Consider the following 17,949-nt stretch of genomic DNA (forward strand, 5'->3'; position numbering starts at 1 on the left):
CATTTATGCTATTTATGTGTTCTTGGAATGCCCTTATACAACTTTCACATATATTAAAATCTTTGTCAAATCAGTAGCATGTAATAAATGGCAGAATTGCAGCTCTCTGCATTGGCTACCCAATGGGAAATGACTTAACCAATCATGGTAGATGAACACAACGGAGTATTCTTGTATCAATGAAAGTTACAATGAATATGAAGAATACAGAGAAGCATTGGAAAACTTGTATGAAAGGATGCAAAGTAAAGTAAAAAGAGCCAGGAAAACACTACCCACGGTGATGGCAGCAACGGAAATGGAAAAAAAAACCAACTAAATCCTGTAATTATTATAACCAAGCCTGGTCTCAAATAAGAGACGGGAAAATGCTTCTCCCTCCTTTCTTTGCCAGGGTGGGAACTATGAGTGTGGAGCACTGCATAGACTTCATTGATGTGTTGGGCTGTAGGTTTTTCTCATTCTTGTTTACTTTAATTTACACCTACCATGATTGGTAGAGTTATTCCCTAATCAGTGGGCTTTGCCCAATGAGATCCAGTTCTATCACATACTATTGATTTGACAAGAGCTTTAATGTATACACAAGTTACATAAGGGCATTCCAGGGACCACAAGGATATAGGACAGGAAGGGACATTAAAGTCTATTCCCTTTATTTTACAAAAGAAGAAGCTAAAGTCTAAAACGATGATCATTCTCAAACTTACACAAGTAGCCTGTGAACGTTTGAAGAGAAAAGATGTTTCTCGAAGAGGTGAATTCTACTTATACAATGTCCCCATCTGTTCCCCTTCCTCCTGTCCAATAGCTACTACTCTGGTTCAATTCCTTGTGCCCTCCCTCCTAGACTATTACTTGGTTTCATTGCTTCCAGCCTCTGCCTTCTGAAATCTGAACTCCACATGGTTGCCAAATGGATATCCCTAACCATGTGACTCACTTGCTCTGCGTTCTAGCTAAAATGGCCTGTTTCTATACACCTCATTCCATCCCCTTTGTCTCTTTGCAAAGGCCCTGCCAGATACCTGAAATGCTCTCTCTCTCTGCTTCCTGAACACCTTAGTTCTCAAGCCTCATTTGAAGTCTGTCTCCTTTTAAAGGCCTTTCCTGATTCTCCCAGGTGTTGCTTCTTATGTACTTTGGATTTACTGATCTGTGTACGTTTCTCCCAATAGAAGGTCTTTTGTCTTTTTTGTAACCCCAGTGCCTACCTCACAGCAGCCACTCATAAAATGCTTGTTGAGTATGAATGAATTGTGGTCAGTGAATCAAGTGCGCCTCTTCAGTCTAACAGACTGCAGGGTTCTCTCCCTGTAACTGTCTCTATAAGTATGTGTTCGGCGAAGGAGGTGGCGGTGGAGTGGACTGGGAGGGGGATCCCAAGGAGAAAGGGGGAAGAGGCATTCTGAGGCATTGGAAGCTTCTCTCCCTGCCAATTGAGGCTGGCCTCCTGCTTTTCTTGTCAAACATTCCTAAATCATCTTTTTTTGGGGGGGGGGGGAGGAGGAGGGACGGAAGAGGGAGGAAGAGGAAGAGGAAGAGTAGCCCTGCAAGTTTGACAGGGCTTTGATATGACAGGGTCTAAATCAAAAGGGTCGTTTTGTAGATGGGTTTTTGGTCCTCCTCTAAATCCCCTCATCTCTCTCTCTCTCTCTCTCTCTCTCTCTCTCTCTCTCTCTCTCTCTCTCTCTCTCTCTCTCTCTCTCTCTCTCTCTCACACACACACACACACACACACACACACATGCCCTCTTTACCCTACCCTTTCATAATTCCTTCTCAAACCATCCCTCCTGCTGCTCTAATGTGACCACTATCAGAAGCAGAATAGGGCAGGCCAGGGCAAGATGATGGATGGGGGAGCTACCACCCAAGAGTCTCCTCCCAAGACTCTGAGTCCGGGAGTTAGGGTTCGAATTCCAACCATTAGTTGTGTGACTTTGGGAAATCGGTTTCCCCTCTCCGTGTCTCAGTTTATAAAACCAGGGGGTTGGACTCGCTGACCTGGAAGCTCCCTAGCCAGCTCTAAATCTGTAACTTTAGGGGCTGCCGGGTGGGGATTAGAGCCCGGTCTTCTCCTGAGCTCCAGGGTGGGAGATGCTCCTCCTGAAGACCCCTAAGACTTGTCCTCCTGGAGCGGCTCCAGAAAAGGCAGAATTGGCCTCCTGGGGTAACTGGCTTCCACCGCCGGGCAGGAGAAGGCTGGGGGTGGGCAGGGAGCAGGCCGTCCAGGGGCCGCCCGGCCGAAGTCCGGTGCCTCTGCCCACCCGGCTCCGTCGAGAAGTGAGCTCCAAGCGCCCAGCGAGCGAAGCGTCCTCTCGGGCACGCCCATTGCTTCGCCCGATGACACCAGGAAACTCGGCGGTGGCGGCGGCTTCTTCGGGGGAGGGGACCCTGCTCAGGTTCGGGGTTTTCTGTGCGTGTCTTGGGGAGTTCCTGGAGGATTGATTGAGGCTTGGAGTTCTGGCGCCCAGCCGCGACTTCAGAGAGGTCGGGGGCACTTTATGATTTCGCCAGTCCTCGGGGGGTTACGGTAAGGAGGCGGAGCTCCGGAGGGGAATTGACGCGAGGGACGGGCTGGTTGTCCAATCGGAAGTCTCGGGCTCTGCCTCCTCGGCTCGCGTCCCGCCCGCTGGGTCCATGTGCCTGCATCCGCGGAGCCAGAACTGAGCAGGGAGTTAGTTGGGAGGCCGTACCCGAGCAGGAGGGAGGGAAGGAAGGCTCCGGCTCCGGCCCAAAGGGCGGACCCCGACCCCTCCACCGTGAAGAGCGGAGAGCGCGCGGAGCGGACGGGGCATCTGGGGCCATGACCTGGACCCAGGGACGCCGGCCCCGGGGGCGCTGACCAGGCAGGAGCAGCCTCTCCCTCGACTTTCCCACGAGTCGGCAGCGAGCGCCCGGGAGCCCTCCGTCCGCCTCCCCGCCAGCCATCGAGGGCCGCTGACCGCCCGGCCGGGCTGGGGGCGCCCGCCCGCCCCCCGCCATTCCTCCCTGCCTCCCCCAGGGGTCGGGGAGCCCCCCACCCCGGGCCATGCCATGCCGCTGGACCGGGAGGACACGCTCTACATCGTGCTGGAGTTGGTCATCGCCGGGCTGTCCATAGCGGGCAACGTGCTGGTGTGCTGCGCCGTGGCCACCAACAGCACCCTGAAGACGGCCACCAACTACTTCCTGGTGTCTCTGGCCGTGGCCGACATCGCCGTGGGGCTGCTGGCCATCCCCTTCGCCATCACCATCAGCGTGGGCTTCTGCACCGACTTCCACAGCTGCCTCTTCCTCGCCTGCTTCGTCCTGGTGCTGACCCAGAGCTCCATCTTCAGCATGCTGGCCGTGGCCATCGACAGGTACCTGGCCATCAAGATCCCGCTCAGGTGAGGCAGCTCGACTGGGGCTGGACATCCCCCACCCCTCTGGGGCAATGGCCGAGGGGTGATTCCATCCTTTTGGGAGAAACTTTGAAGAGGGAATAGTAGAGGAGTCCTGCTTTCCTGCCCCCCATCCCCAAGCAGCAGCCGCTTCTGAACTGTGCTTTTGATTTGTCAAGGATGATGTAGAGCAGGGGTCCTTAAGTTGAAGTCCTTGGACAAATCTTAGGGGGTCCAAGAACTTGGATAGGAGAAACATTACACCTTTTGTTTCAGTTGCAATTCTGTGTCTTTTATTTTGTGCATTTAAAACCATGATTTTGAGAGTGGATTCCATCACCAACCTGCCAAAGGGTTCCATGACTCTAAAGTAGGAAAAAGACTACGTCAGGAGTTCTTATAAATTAGGAGTCTGTGAACCCTTAGGGATCCGTGAATTTTTGTTCTTGGTAATTTTGGGCTTTCTTTAAAATGCTCTGCACTTTATTTTATATTTTTAAAAATAGGATTCTGAGAAGGGGTCCATAGGCTTTCCCAGCCTACCAAAGAGATCTAAAAAAAAAAAAATCTAGGCAAGAAAGGCACACACACACACACAAAAAGTCGTTGGTAGAAAAATTCCTGCTAAGGCAGCACCAAGCCAGCTGCCTCTGAGGCCCCCTGAGTTTTTATGATTCTCAGCTGTGGTGAATGCCCTGCGATTGGCCTCTAATGTAGGATCGCAGTGCCAGAAGCAGAGTAGGAGCTTAATAAATGCTGGTTGGCTGACCTGGTGACACCCCTTTCATAGAACACTTTCCTCTACTACTACTACTGCTACTACCACTACTACCACTACCACCACTACCACTACTACTACCACCACTACTTCAGATTTGCAAAGTGCTTTCCATGTATTATCTCATTTGAGCCTCACAACTACCCCCTGAGGTAGGGGTTATTTGCAGAGCAGGAAACTGAGGCAAAATTGTGAGATTTTGTGGTATTTGGCTCATAGCATCAGAAATCTTGGACTAGAAGCACCATCATCCATCTCTCTAATCATGTAGTTTGGAAAGGCCCAGGTTGTAAAATGACTTGTCTGAAGTCACACAGGTGGGAACCATTAGAAGCTGGATTTAAACCCAGGACCTGTACTTTTTTTCACAGTAACTCAATATCAATTATTTGTTGCCACCAGATCTAGGTCCAGGCTTTGCCTCTGCTGATAACTATTTAGGCAAAATCACTTAATCTCTCTGGCCTCAGTTTCCTCATCTGTAAAATGAGAGGGTTGCTCAGATGTCCCTGCACACTCTAAAGCGAAGCAGCTCTGTGTGGGGAGAGGGACAACGGGCATCACTTTGCAGGTGCTTGCTTTTCTTTGCCATCAGATACCTGGTCCCCACCTGGCCAGGCTCCTCAGTTCTGAGACTGTCCTTTGGCCCTGGGTGACCACCATGCCAGGCAGTGAGGGTGCCCTGATATGGCCACTAGGGATGAGTCTCCACTAGGGTGGAGTAAGGATGCCCTGTAGTGGGGAGACTTTGACCACCAAAGGCCACCAGGGTGGCTACTGATGAATCATGTTGTGGGCTGAGGAGATAAGCTGAGGCTGCCTAGGAGGAGGAGGAGGAGGAGGCAGAAGCAGCCCCAGTAGCTCTGGCCAGCCTTGTAGGGGAATGATTAGGGGAGGGTTCAGGAGAGCTCTGGTCACTTTCCCCTTATCCGGACTTATCCCTCCTGCCCAACCCCAGCTCACTGTGGTCTTGGGTGTTTGTCTTTTGTTATGCCAAAGAGAAGGTATGGCCAAGGCTGGTGGCCTGCTCTGATTTCTCAGAAAAGTATACTCATGCGGGTGGGTCGCGCAGAATGTTGTAATTTTATTTATCTTTTGGCTCAAGGAATCATATACATATTCAGGCTGAAAACTGGGAAGTTCCTTAAATGAAACCCAAGAATCTCAAGGATTAGGTTAATGTCCTCACCCCTGGGAAGGGATTTGATTCAGGTCAGGCATCTGAGCTGTGCTTTCCATTTCCCCCTTCCTCTCCCCCTCTCCCATTTAGGATTAGAGATTAAAAGTTGGAAGAGACCTCAGAAGTTGTCTTTTTTTTTTTCCTCTTAAACAAAGAAGAAGCTGAGAGCCAAGGATATAGAAACGTAGCTCCAGAGAAGGGACTTGAGAGTCCAAATCTTTCATTTTACCAGTAAGAAAAGGGAGACCAAGGCAAATGAAATGACTTGTCCATGGCAATGTCATGCAGCTAATGAAGTGGCAGATCTAGGATTTGAACCCAGGTCCTCTGATCCAGCTCTAGCTCTCATTAGACTGCATTTATTGCTGCCTCATTGCTTATGTAGCTGCTGGTTGAGCTGGTTTTGGATTCTGTGGAGAAGAAAACAGGCTTTTTCATCCTGCCTTTCCTAGTGTGTCTTCTTGTTAGAGCAGTGGAAGGACACTGGATTGCTGGGATTGAATTGCCAATTGTAGATTCTCAGGGTTACACAAGACACAGAATCTCAGAGTTGGAAGGACTCTTGGTGGCCATGTAGTCAATTAATCAGTCTAACATCTATTTAAAGAGTTGACTCTGTGCTAGGCACTAGGGATATAAATACAAGGAATGAAACAATTCCTAGTCCAACCGGGACCTAAAAAAGGTAACCTTTTGGAGACACTCAATGAGTACTCATTCAGACTCTGGACAATTATTTCTAATATGTTTACAGATGACTTAAAAGTGCTAGAAACATCCTTTTTCTTATATAGAGGGGAGAGAGGTAAAAAATAGTTCCTCCTTGGTTCTGGAGAGGGACATACAAGACAATCCTTGTCCAAATATCGAAATGATGTGGCATCATTTTGTCTCTCCCTCTATCCAAATGGCGGTCCTCTGCATGTGTGTGTGAAAACAGAGACAGACAAGACCCAGGGATTAACTGGTTTATTTACACAGAACAACCTGCCATGACTGTGAAAGAGGTCCATGTTCTAGACTGTGGAAACTATTGGGGGGGGGGGGCGGTATTTGATTTGCGCCATTTTTTTTTCTCCCTGTCTTGCCCAGGATCACAAAGGTAGCTAGTCTGAGGTCTGAGGCTAGATTTGAACTCCGTCTACTTGCCTCCAAGGCCAGCAATGCTGTATCCATCTGTCATGCTGCCTGGCTTAGTACCCTGAAAACTCCTGAGTTGCTAGCCCTCCTTTGTGCCTTTGAATGAGGAGTGGACAAAAAGAAATAAAAGGGGGAGATTTGTTTCTTTTTATCACACGAGATGGGCAGACTTAGTGGATGTGAAACCAGGTATTTTCTGGGTTAGCTTGGGAATTACCATGAGAGGATTTAACCTTTTGAAGCAAAAATGGAAGGGAAACCTCTGGTGGTTGGAATTTTTTTCTATTTTTTCCTCCTTTGGTGCCAGGTCCTTTCTGGGTTTTCCCAAGTGGGAACAGAGCAGGGGATAGTTTTACTTGGAGCAACCCTGATAGCTTGGAAAGAAGGAAGGTCAGGGGATGAAGTCATCCCATAGTATTGTTGGGGGACCTAGAAGGAAGCTCAGTGTGGCATCTAGGAGGGGACCCAGCAGACAGGGGAATAGGTTGTGATGGGAGGAGTGAGCTTCTGGGGCTTCCTATCAAAACTCTAGTCTTCCCAGTGGAGTTTGGAATATGGTGGTACATTCTGAACTTTCCCCTGGAGCCATTACTGACACCCTGAGAATGGATGATAGGCGTCTCCCAGGACTTTGTCCTAAGCTTTGGGAGTGGGAGTGGAATCAGAGGACCTACCTGCTTCACCACCTACGTGACTTTGGGCAAATCACTTAACATCCTTGGGCCTCAGTTTCCTGGTCTGTAAAATGAGGGGACTGAGCTAGAGGGCCTCAGTGGCTACGTCTAGTTCTAGATCTATGGTCCTGGGGTCCTCTGCTGTTGCTCTTGGTTTTTGATGGGAAGAGGCTTTGAGTCTCAGTCTACCTTTGCAGACTTTCTTTTACGGACACCATATTCCAACCAGACTGGCCTCTGAGCTATTTCCAGAAATAGGAATTCCATCTCCCGTGCCTGGACTCGGAAAGCTTTCTTCCCATTGTAGAAGGCAGAGTTTCCTTCTAGATCCAACTCATGTGCCACCTCTTACATGGGAAGCTTTTCCTTCCTTCTTTCTCCCATTCCTCCTCTCCCTTCCGTTGTTCTTTTCTCCCTAAATCAGCTTGTTTACATGAGGCAGCCAGGAGGTATGATGAATAGGGAACTGACCTTGGAGTCAAGAAGGCCTGAGTTAGAATCTGGCTTCAGTTACTCCCTAGTTTCATGGCCCTGGATGAGGTACTTAACCTCCCTCATCTGTAAAATGGGAATAAGAGTGGCCCCTCACAGAGTTGTTGCAATGATCAAGTGAGATAACATATAAAGCACTTTGTAAAATTTAAAACCCTACATAAATGCTAATTTGTCATTTATTATTATTGTCTATATATAATAATATACTCAGCAGCTCCTTGAAGACAAGGGCCATTTTTCATTTTTGTCTTTGGATTCCCGGACCCTACACAAGGCATTATATGCAGCAGGTCCTTAGGCTCATAGATTAGAATTGGGTGGGAGGGACCTTAGAGGTCATCTAGCCCAATGCCCTACTTTTACAGAAGAGGAAACTGAGGCCCACAGTAGTTAAGTGGCTTTCTAAGACCATGCAGGTAGGAAGACGATACAGACATGGGATTTGAACTCAGTTCCTCTGGCTCCAGAGTCAGCATAATACCTGCCCATCTCCTCTCTCCCCCCCACCTTAATAAATGCTCCCAGTCAGTTCCCCTCTCCCTTCTAAACTCATTCTTCTGCTTCCTTCTCCCTCCCTGGGTCTTTTCATCTCCCACTCCCATCCCACTTAACTCTTCTCTGGAGTCTCTTCTCTGCCCCCCTCTTTCCTCTCTCCCTCCTCCTCATGCCATCTAACCCCATTCCCAGAGACTTGACCCTGGGCTCCATTCTGGCCACATAGCAGCTTTCCCTTGAGAACTGCCATCTCTCTCTGCCCAGATGGAGAGCCACCCTAAACCTTACCAGACTGGTATTTCCCCCCAGGGATGCAATTCCTCTGCAAAGGGCGTGTGCCTTCTTGTTCTCCTTGTTCTCCATGGGCCCCTCCTCAGTAAGCATGCCCTGCACATACCAGCCTGAGCCAGCGGGCAGAAGGACTGGGCCTCCCTATTCTGGGCAGGGAATGCTGGCAATGGCTCCTGGCTGGAGCCAGGGGATCGAGGCTCCCAGAACTGGGGCCCCCTTCACTCATTTAGAATCGTTCCTGTCTCATCTGCCTTTTCTCCTCTTACTCCATCCCTCACCCTTGGATGTCTGTCAAAGTGATTGATTTAGGGCTGTCACCTAGACTTTATAGATGAGGAAACTGAGGCCCAGCCACAAGGGTAAGATCATAGACTCAGAGTCCTAAAGATAGAAAGACCTTAGAAGTTCTCTCTCCTTTTGCAGATGAGGAAACTGAGCCTTAGAGAAGTCAAGTGTCTTGACAAGGTCATTCAGGGAACAAGTTCAAGACTGAACTTGAACCCAGGGCTTCTTACTTCTGGTACTCTGGCTCCAAATCCAGAGGCAGGGATGATGCCGTATCTGGAGACTTTTGTGGCTCTCCCAGAAGCATGAGAGCCTCAGAACTTGACATCTGCCAAGGGGAGCTGCTGGCCTGCAAGTGTCCCCCCAGAACCAAGGCTGCCCTGACAACCAGCTTCTAGAGGGATGGCGAGAGACAGACCTGCCCGCTGGGCAATGTTCCCGGGCTTTCATCTCCACCTCTTAAAAGAAAAGTTTAAGCTTTATGTTTTGGGTCCTCAGGACTCTTTGAAATGATGCCCTAGAAGGAAGAAGAAAAGGGGGAGTTTCCTGGACCCACCATCATTTTGAAATTTTTTTTCCCTAACATGTAGGTAAGCCTAAAACTTAATTGAGCTGGCTGTGTGACCTCTCGGAAATCACTTCCCCTCTCTCAGCTTCAGTTCCCTCTTTTGTAATAATAATGATGATGAAAATCATAATAAACACTCTAAGATCTGCAAAGCACTTTACAAATAGAATCTCATCTGGTCCTCACAACAACCCAGGAGATAGAGGCTATTTATTTCCCTATTTTACAGATGAGAGAAACAGAAGTCAAGAAAGATGATGTGACTTGTCCAAGATCACACATCTGGACAGTGTCTGTGGGTCTCATTTGAACTCAGGTCTCCCCAATTCCAAGGTGAATACTCTTATTTACTGCTCTAGGCTGCCTCTAAAATGAGAGGCTTGGACAGAGATAATGTGTGAGCTCCCTTTTGGGTCTGAATACTAGGATCCTGAACGTTGCTCTGCATTTTTTGTGAGGAACATGTGAGGAATATGACTTAAGAGTCCTGTCAAGGTCATTCATTGGTTTTAATTCAAATACATCCTGTGGTGCTCAGGACTAAATACTAGCTGTGTGACCCTGAGCAAGTCACTTAACCCAGACTGACTTCCAAAACAAAACCAAAAAAAAAAAAAATGGGGGAGCAGCTAGGTGGTGCAATAGATAGAGTACCAGCCCTGAAGTCAGAAGGATCTGAGTTCAAATGTGTCCTCAGATATTTAATGAACTGTGTGACCCTGGGCAAGTCACTTAACCCCAATTGTATCCCAATTAAAAAAAAAATTATATGACTAGGTCACAGACTCATTCATTCCTTTAATAATGAGAGCTCACATTTTTAAGTGCCATTTTGCAGAGAGAGTGGTGGAAGGAACTTTGATTTCATTAGTGGGGAGGACACTATGGAGGCCTCTCCCACCAGCTCAGACCCCCAACACTTGTGAAATGTGGAGCCTTAGAGAACTGGGGGGCAGGTTAAGTGACTTATCTAAGGTCACATGGTATGTGTCAGAGATGGGACTCTGCTCTTCCTGTCTCTAAGGATGACTGTCTGTCCACCATGACACATTGAGGGCTTTCCCATCTACAAAAAGTACCATCCTATCAACCCTGCTTGGATGGTCCCACTGCCAGTTCCCAGCCTCTTCCATCTCTAACCCATCCTCCACACAGCTGCCAGAGCAGCTTTCTTAAATTAGCATAGGTCTGACTGGGGCACTCCCTTCCTCAAGAAGCATCCATGGCTCCCTCTTGCCTCAAGGGTAAAATATAAAATCCTCCACCTTGTGTATAGGGCCCTCCACAATTGACTCCCACCTGTCTTCTTTTATTCTCCTTCATGTATCCTCCATTACAGTCAGACTGGCCTGCTAATGTTCCCTTTACAGGATGGTTCCTGTCCCTCCTTCATATCTTTTTACCGAGGGCCTTGTGACCTGAGCAGTAGGTCCTCAAAGTTGCCTTTTGAAAAGCCCTCTCTTCCCTCAGGATGCAGCTCACAGGCTTCATCCTGATCGCTTCTAATCAGCATTGTCTTCCTGTTGAAATAGCCTGCTTACATATCCTCCATATTTATTTAGCATGTCCATGTACAGCCTTCCTGTACAATGCTAGCTCCCTGAAGGCCGGACTGGCTTGTTTTGATCCTTATAATCTTGGTACCTGGCACATAGAAAGTGCTTAATAAATATTCATTGAATGGTGTGCTGCGAAGAATTTGCTGAATTAGGAGTCTTGGGATTTCAATCCAAATCTGCTGATTTACTATCTCTATGACTTTGGGAAAGATTCCACATTCTGTAAAATGAGAGGGTTGGATGAGGCGCTTTTTAACCCAGTTCAAGATTGAGACAATGATTTAAAGTGTTATCATTATTCTTGAGATACTGAGGCATAGAGAAGCTATGGGGTTATAGATTTAGACTTGAAATGGCCCTTATGGACCATCTACTCTAAGCTCCTCATTTTGCAGATGGGGAAATTGAGGCCTAGAGAGGTCAAGTATCCTACTACCCTGGGACTCTAGATCACAGAGGTCACATAGCTTGGATGTCAAGCCAGCTCTTCTGTCACCAAGTTCAGGGTCTTGTTGCCGCATCCCAGAGTCCCACAAATTCTTTCAGATCCTATGAATAGAAATCAAAGCTTAGGGTTTTGTCTGAAGGAACTGATTTCTAGTTTAAAAAAAGAAAGAGAAAAGAGGAAAAAAAGACCAGAAGCAGGAATTGTGTCCAGATTTGTAAATTTGTTAATTGTTCTGCCAAAAAAGGTTCAGTGGCTGCTGTTCTCGGCCATTCTTTGGCTGTGACATAAAAATAAACACAGTGGACAGGAAATGCATTTGTCTCCAAAGAGAGAATGCAGGCGCTCTGGGATCTGGGATGAACAACGCGGGAAGGATGCAAAGTCCCATGCAGGGGAGTTGGCAAGAGTGGACAAATGCCGGGACAGGCTCTCTAGGGGGATGTGCAGTTCAGGGGGACCTCTTTGGAGTGGCCAAGCCACTAAGTTTGGAAAAGTTATTCTGGGGGTTAGCAGCCTTTGAAAACGGTGGGCCCAGGGGTTGGCTCCAATTCCTGGGGGCTGGGCAGACTGCTGATTCTGTGGTCTTGCATGTGAATCTAGCTTCAGACTAGCTGTGTGACCCTGGGTAAGTCACTTCATCTTTGTCTGACTCAGTTTCTTCCTCTATAAAATGAGAATAGTAAAAGCACCAAAAAATATCCCAAACCCCAACACAGTTTTTCTGAGGATAAGTGAAATAACATGGAAAGTACTCTGTCAGCTTTAAAGGTGTAGACAGGTGCTAACTGTTCCTTCTTCCTTTCTAAAATGGCCTTAAGCACACTGGGCCCTGGGGCTTCCTGGCCCTCTTTTGGCTAAGAACTCAGACATCCCCTGTACCACCCCATGAGTGGGCCTGGTCAGCCTCTGGGGTATCTTCTCCCAGGACCAGCAACTACACAGAATGCTCGACTTGGACTCAGGAAAGTCTGAGTTCAAAAGCCACCTCCACCGCTTCCTTACCAGCAGTGTGATCATAGGCAAATCCCTTTGCATCTCTGAATCTCAGTTTCTCCCACTGTAAAATGGGAATAACCAGTGCCTGGCACATGGTGAACACTTAATAAATGCTTGTTGATGAACTGACTGACCCATGCTATTATCTTGCAGGGTTGTTATAAGAAATTCACTTTGCAAACCATAAAGGGTTCTTCTCAAAGTGTTTTCAAATGCATAAAATAAAATACGTAGGACTAAAAAGGAAACAGATTATACTGAAATAAAGATGGAGTTAGTTATATAGTGCTGTGACCTGGACCTCAGGTTAAGAACTCCTGATTCAGGATTGTTGTGCAGAGCCCTGGGAGGGATGGCGACTTGCCCAAGGACACACAGTCAGTATGTCTCAGTGGGTGGGACTGTACCCCTTTCCTCTCTAGAGACCTAATCCTTAAACTTCAGATCCATGGTAGCTATTGATATGAGAGGGTGATGGAGAGAGGGGGAAGCTGGCCCAGGGACCATTCAACTCTACCCCAGCAGCATTTTGTCAGTAATAAAAAGTTTCTCATGGGGTCTTTGGACAAAGGAATTGATATGAAACTTACCAAAATATTCTGCAGATGAGGAAAAGAGGGTTGAAATGAGACTTTGTTGGGGATGATGACAGAGGGAAGGGAATGAATCTGGGGGAAATAGAAGTCCACACGTTATCTTGTATTGTTTAAACACCTTTTCTAATGATACAAGAGCTCAGAAATCAATTCTGCACTGCTCAATTGGCTCATAAAGTGATCCACACATAAATAGGGCCATTTTCTCCCACAACAATCAGAACCTCATGAGCTGAAGTGACTTTTAAATGTTTTAGATGTTTGCTTCAAAGGCGGCTACAGGAAGCTGGATGTTGAGGGGCCTCCCCTCCTATCTCTCAATCTGTGCCAGCTTGGGCAGATCGCCAACTTAATCGTTGTTTCTTCAGAATGATTCTTAGCCTCCGAACCTCCTAAGCCAATACAGAAAGCTCTTGGTCTCCAGGCAGGGGGGAAAAGGGGAAATATTCAAATTAATTTGAATACAGTTCAAATAAGCTCACTATAAGTGTTGCCATGCAGGCCTTGGTGGAGACAGGGAGCATCCACCAGGCCTAGGGGAAGGAGTTCTGGGCTCAGGGTCAATAGAGACCCTAATTCCAGTTCCCCCAAGTGACCAGCCCTGGGGATGACTACTACATCCATGGTGTTGTAGTTGGAATCAGATGCAGTAAAAATGTATGTCAGTCATGTTGCGAGCCTTGAAATGTTCTGTAAATGCCAGCATCCATCCATTCATTCATTTAGTTGTTCATTCATTCATTCCCTGACCTCTGATTTCATCACTATAGGAACAGTGAGATGCTCCAGGGCAGGGACTATCTCCTGCCTTTCTGTGTATCCCTAGCACTTAATTGACACATTGTAGCTGCGTATTGTTTATTGACGGGCTGAACTCCCAGGAAGTTCTCCCCTTCTCCATCTCTGTCTGTTTCCTTCTTTATCTCTCACAAAGAAGGATTACTTAGTACAGTGTCTGACCCATTGTGGGCTCTTACTGTTATTAACCATAATAATAAAAGTAATGGTTTTGTGTCATCTTTTATGGAAATACTACTTTATTTTTGCTATGTTAATAACCTAATTAATTATAAACAATGGGATAGTAAGTTTCTGATGTTCCCACTAATATGGGATGCCTCTGCTGGCATCCATCCTACGTCCTATATCTCTGCTGTCTGATTCATACTTCCTGAAATGCTTACCTGTTCCCTGCCATGATCAAAATCTTGCCCATCATTCAAGGTCTAGTGAAAGGACTTCCTAATCCATGAAGATGGCTCCCACTGCCCTGCCCACAGTGGACACTTAATGCCTGTGCCATCCAAGGGGTATTAATTATGCTGGAAGAAGCCACAATGTATTTCATTGATGTTCAAAGAGTCCCTCAGGTCTATTTATTGATTCAGATTAAGACCTTGCCATGTAGTGTACAGACTTTGGAGTCGGGTTCAAATCCTGCTTTCATGCCTGTATGACTTTAGGCAAGGCACTATAGCACTACATATTTTGAGCTAGACTAGATCTTTATCTAGTCTAGTGTAACCCCCTCGTCTTACACATAAGGAAACTGAGGCCCAGAATAAGGACTTGCCCAAGGTCACATAGCATGTGCTTGGTTGTGAGAAGGGTAACAAGGCCATAGGTGCTAAGGGGAGTTCCAGTCTGAGAAGGCAGCTGAAGCAAAGTCACCCAGAAAGACATGAGTTCAAATCCTGACTCACACTTACTCTGGGCAAATCACTTATCCTTTCTAGCTGTAGTTTCTTCATCTGTAGAATGGGTTGGACTCAGTGTCTGCAAAGGTTCCCCCCAGTTCTAGAGCAGTGATTCTCCCACACTGGTGGTCTTGAACAATGGCTGGATGATGTATACTGAGTCCATTATATTGGGTGTTCTTCTTCAGGTGTTGGAGCAAATGGCCTCTGTGATCCCTTAACGATTTTCTTCTGGAATTTCAGTTGGTTTCTAGTTGGTTTCTAAATCCTGCCCAATAAGATTTACTACAATAGCAAACTGTTATTCCTTACTCTGAGGACACAGGGGAGACCCTGATAACTCTCAGTTCTCTCAAGTGATGGGGCAAAATACATGCTGCCATTTTCACAAGAAATGGAGGCAGAGTCACTGCCAGAGTCACTGATTGATTTTGTTGGTTTTTCATTGTGGGGAGAGACTGTATCTTGTTGACTTTGGATCTTGTGGATGTGTCCTGTTTTTTTTATTTTTCTGTTGCGGGGGAAGCTAGGTGGAGCAGTGGGTGGAGCACTGGTCCTGGAGTCAGGAGGATCTGAGTTCAAATTTGGCCTCAGTTGCTTGACACTTACTAGCTGTGTGACCCTGGTCTAGTCACTTAACCCTGATTGCCTCACACACACACCCCCAAAAAAATAGAATCTTCTATTGGAAAAGTGCTCTGCAATAGTGTAGATCACAGAACAACGTTAGGTATCTTGTAAAGGAAATTAGGTGGTACGCCGCACAGAGCCCTGGGCCCAGAGTCAGCAAGACTTGAGTTCAAATCCTACCTCGGATACTCAGCAGCCGTTTTACCTTGGGCCAGTTCTTAACCTCCCTGGGCCTCAGTTTCTGCATGTGAAAAATGAGGAGTCTGGACAAGATGAAGGTCTAGCCTTAAATCTGCGATTTAAACCTGTGAATAGACATGAAAGCAGAATTTGACCCTGGGTCCTTTGACACCAAAGTCTATAAAATGAGGATAATAGTAGAGGATAATAGGGTTAGGTGACGATCAAATGAGATAATAGATATAAAACACTTTGTAAACCTTCAAGTGCTCTACAGATGTTAGTTATTGTGGGGTGGGAGACATTCCAGGCATGGGGGGTAGCCAAAGAAAAGGCTTGGAGTCAGGAGTTTGAATGGCTGACTTGTTGTTGGATCCAAAGGTTTGGAGGGAAGGGGAGGAGGGAAGGTGTAAGGGCATAAGAAAATTGGGAAGGTAAGAAGGGACCATGTTATGAGAGCTTTAAATGCCAAACAGAGGGCTTTATATTTGGTCCTGGGGGTGATAGGGAGCCACTGACATTTACCGATTTGAGGTGGGGGTGCATGTGTGACATGATGTGCTGTAGAAAGATTAATCCGAGAGCCTACCCCATGGAAGGCGGACAGGAGTGAAGAGTGAGTTGAGGCAGAGAGAGAAATCAATAAAAGTCTATTGTCATTATCCAGGCATGAGCTGATGAGGGTTTTGTACTGGCATAGTAACAAGTGTCAGAGGAGAGAAGGGGGCTTCTATGAGGAATGTTTTGAAGGTAGAAATGGCAGGACTTGTTTACCAATTGGCAATAGGGGAGTGAGAGAATGAGGAATTGAGGTTGTGAGGCTGGGTGACTGGGCAGTTGGTGGTAACCTCCCCAGGAAGAGGCAAGGGTTTGAGCAGAAAGATAGTGAGTTCAGTTGGGGACATGTTGAGTTTAAGGTATCTAGGGGACATCCTGTTTGAGGTTTCTTATAGACAGTTGGAAGTATACATCTAAAGATGTGGACAGAGGTTAGGTTTGGATAAGTAGAACCATCTTCGTAGAGAATATAATTGAATCCCTGAGAACAAATGAGATCACAAGGAAGATTTGTATAGAAGGGAAGAGAGGAAGACCAGGACAGAACCCTGGTCATAGCAGCCTTGACCTGGATGAAGGTCCAGCAAAGGAGACTGAGGTAGAAGGAGAACCAGGATGGAGTAGATGCATGAAAACCTAGAGAGAAGTGAGTATTGAGAAAAGTGATGGACAGATTGCAGAGGGGTCAAGGATGAGGAAGACCATTAGATCCGACAATTAGGAGATCACTGGAACAATTTCAGTTGAAAGACATACCAGAAGCCAGACTGTAGAGAATGAAGAGAGAGGGTGGAAAGGAGGCATCAACTGTAGACAGGTTCCTCGGGGAGTTTAGCAACAAAAGGCAGGGAGAGATAAGGGACAATAGATATCTGAGATGGAAGGATCATTTTTGTGCATGGAGTAGATATGAATATATTTGTAGGCAGTAAAGAAGCAGCCAGTAGACCAGGAGAGATTGAAGATAAGTGAGAAAGTGGGGATGGGATGAAAGAGGCAATGTGCTGATGAAGACAAGATGGAATGGGATCACTTGTTTTTGTAACTGGGTTAACTTTGGCAAAGGAATAGGGCCAATTCTGTGTGAGACGGGAAGGAAGAGTTAGTGGCAGATGGCATCTGGAGTGGGAGATGAGAAGAGGGAGCTCTCAGCAAATGCCTCATGTTTTTGTCAGTGAGATATGAGGCAGGGTCCTCAGCTGTGAAGGTGGGAGAGAAAGAAGTTTGAGGTAGGGGTGAAAAGATTTGGAAGAGCTTCTGTGGAGAATTGTCAAGTGAGTCAATTAAGGAGGTATAAAAGGATTGCCTTGCTCCAGTGAGTGCCCAATTGAGATTATGTAACAAATTTGTAGTGGACTCAGTCGGAGTTATTATTAAGAGGATAAAGAAGCTTATCTAACATCTTTAGTTTTCATAGTTCCAGAAGATGATAAAATATAGGATCAGACAAAGTAGAAGTTGCTCATTGGGGATGGTTCAGGAAATATTAAAGGTTAAAAATATCTTACTGTTACAGAATGCTGTCAGCAATGGATATCTCGTTTAATATGAGCAATAACCCTGAGAGGTAGGGTAGAGATGACTCGATGCTCCTTTCAGTGGCTTGTTCAGGGTCACACTGGCATCACTGTAAGTGGTGCATGCGGGTTTAGAACAAGGTCTTCTCACTTTTAGTTGAGTTTCACAGGTTCCATTTAGGAAGGTTACATCCCCTCCTCCATTTTCTCAACTCTTTTGTGTACTTTCTGGATCCTTTGTAGCAGTCAGGAGGATTCATAGACTAGAGAACAACGATAATTTCTAGGTTTTCTCCAATGTAGATGGTTTCTTGGGTTCCCTTTCAAGGCTCGTAAACTGGCTTCTAGAGGAAACCTTTCACTTTGCTTTGTAAAAGATCTGAAAACCTTTGAAGAGCAACTTCCCTTGTCAATTTCAACTTTTTAAATTTCCCTGCACCAACATGACAATTTTTTTAGAACCAGAAAACCACATTCAACAGAATCTATCCTGA

General features: G+C 46.6%; 1 protein-coding gene across 1 annotated transcript in view; it reads left to right on the forward strand.

Annotated features, from left to right (window-relative positions):
• Positions 1-2,665: 2,665 nt before the first annotated feature.
• ADORA2B (adenosine A2b receptor) overlaps positions 2,666-17,949 on the forward strand; it is a 44,740-nt gene continuing 29,456 nt past the window's right edge. Inside the window, exon 1 of the mRNA XM_072640048.1 lies at positions 2,666-3,374. Coding sequence (XP_072496149.1) covers positions 3,040-3,374 — 335 coding nt within the window. The 5' untranslated portion in view covers positions 2,666-3,039. The remainder of the gene's footprint in view (positions 3,375-17,949) is intronic.

This window comes from Notamacropus eugenii, chromosome 2, assembly GCF_028372415.1.
Source record: "Notamacropus eugenii isolate mMacEug1 chromosome 2, mMacEug1.pri_v2, whole genome shotgun sequence".
Lineage (NCBI taxonomy): Eukaryota > Metazoa > Chordata > Mammalia > Diprotodontia > Macropodidae > Notamacropus > Notamacropus eugenii.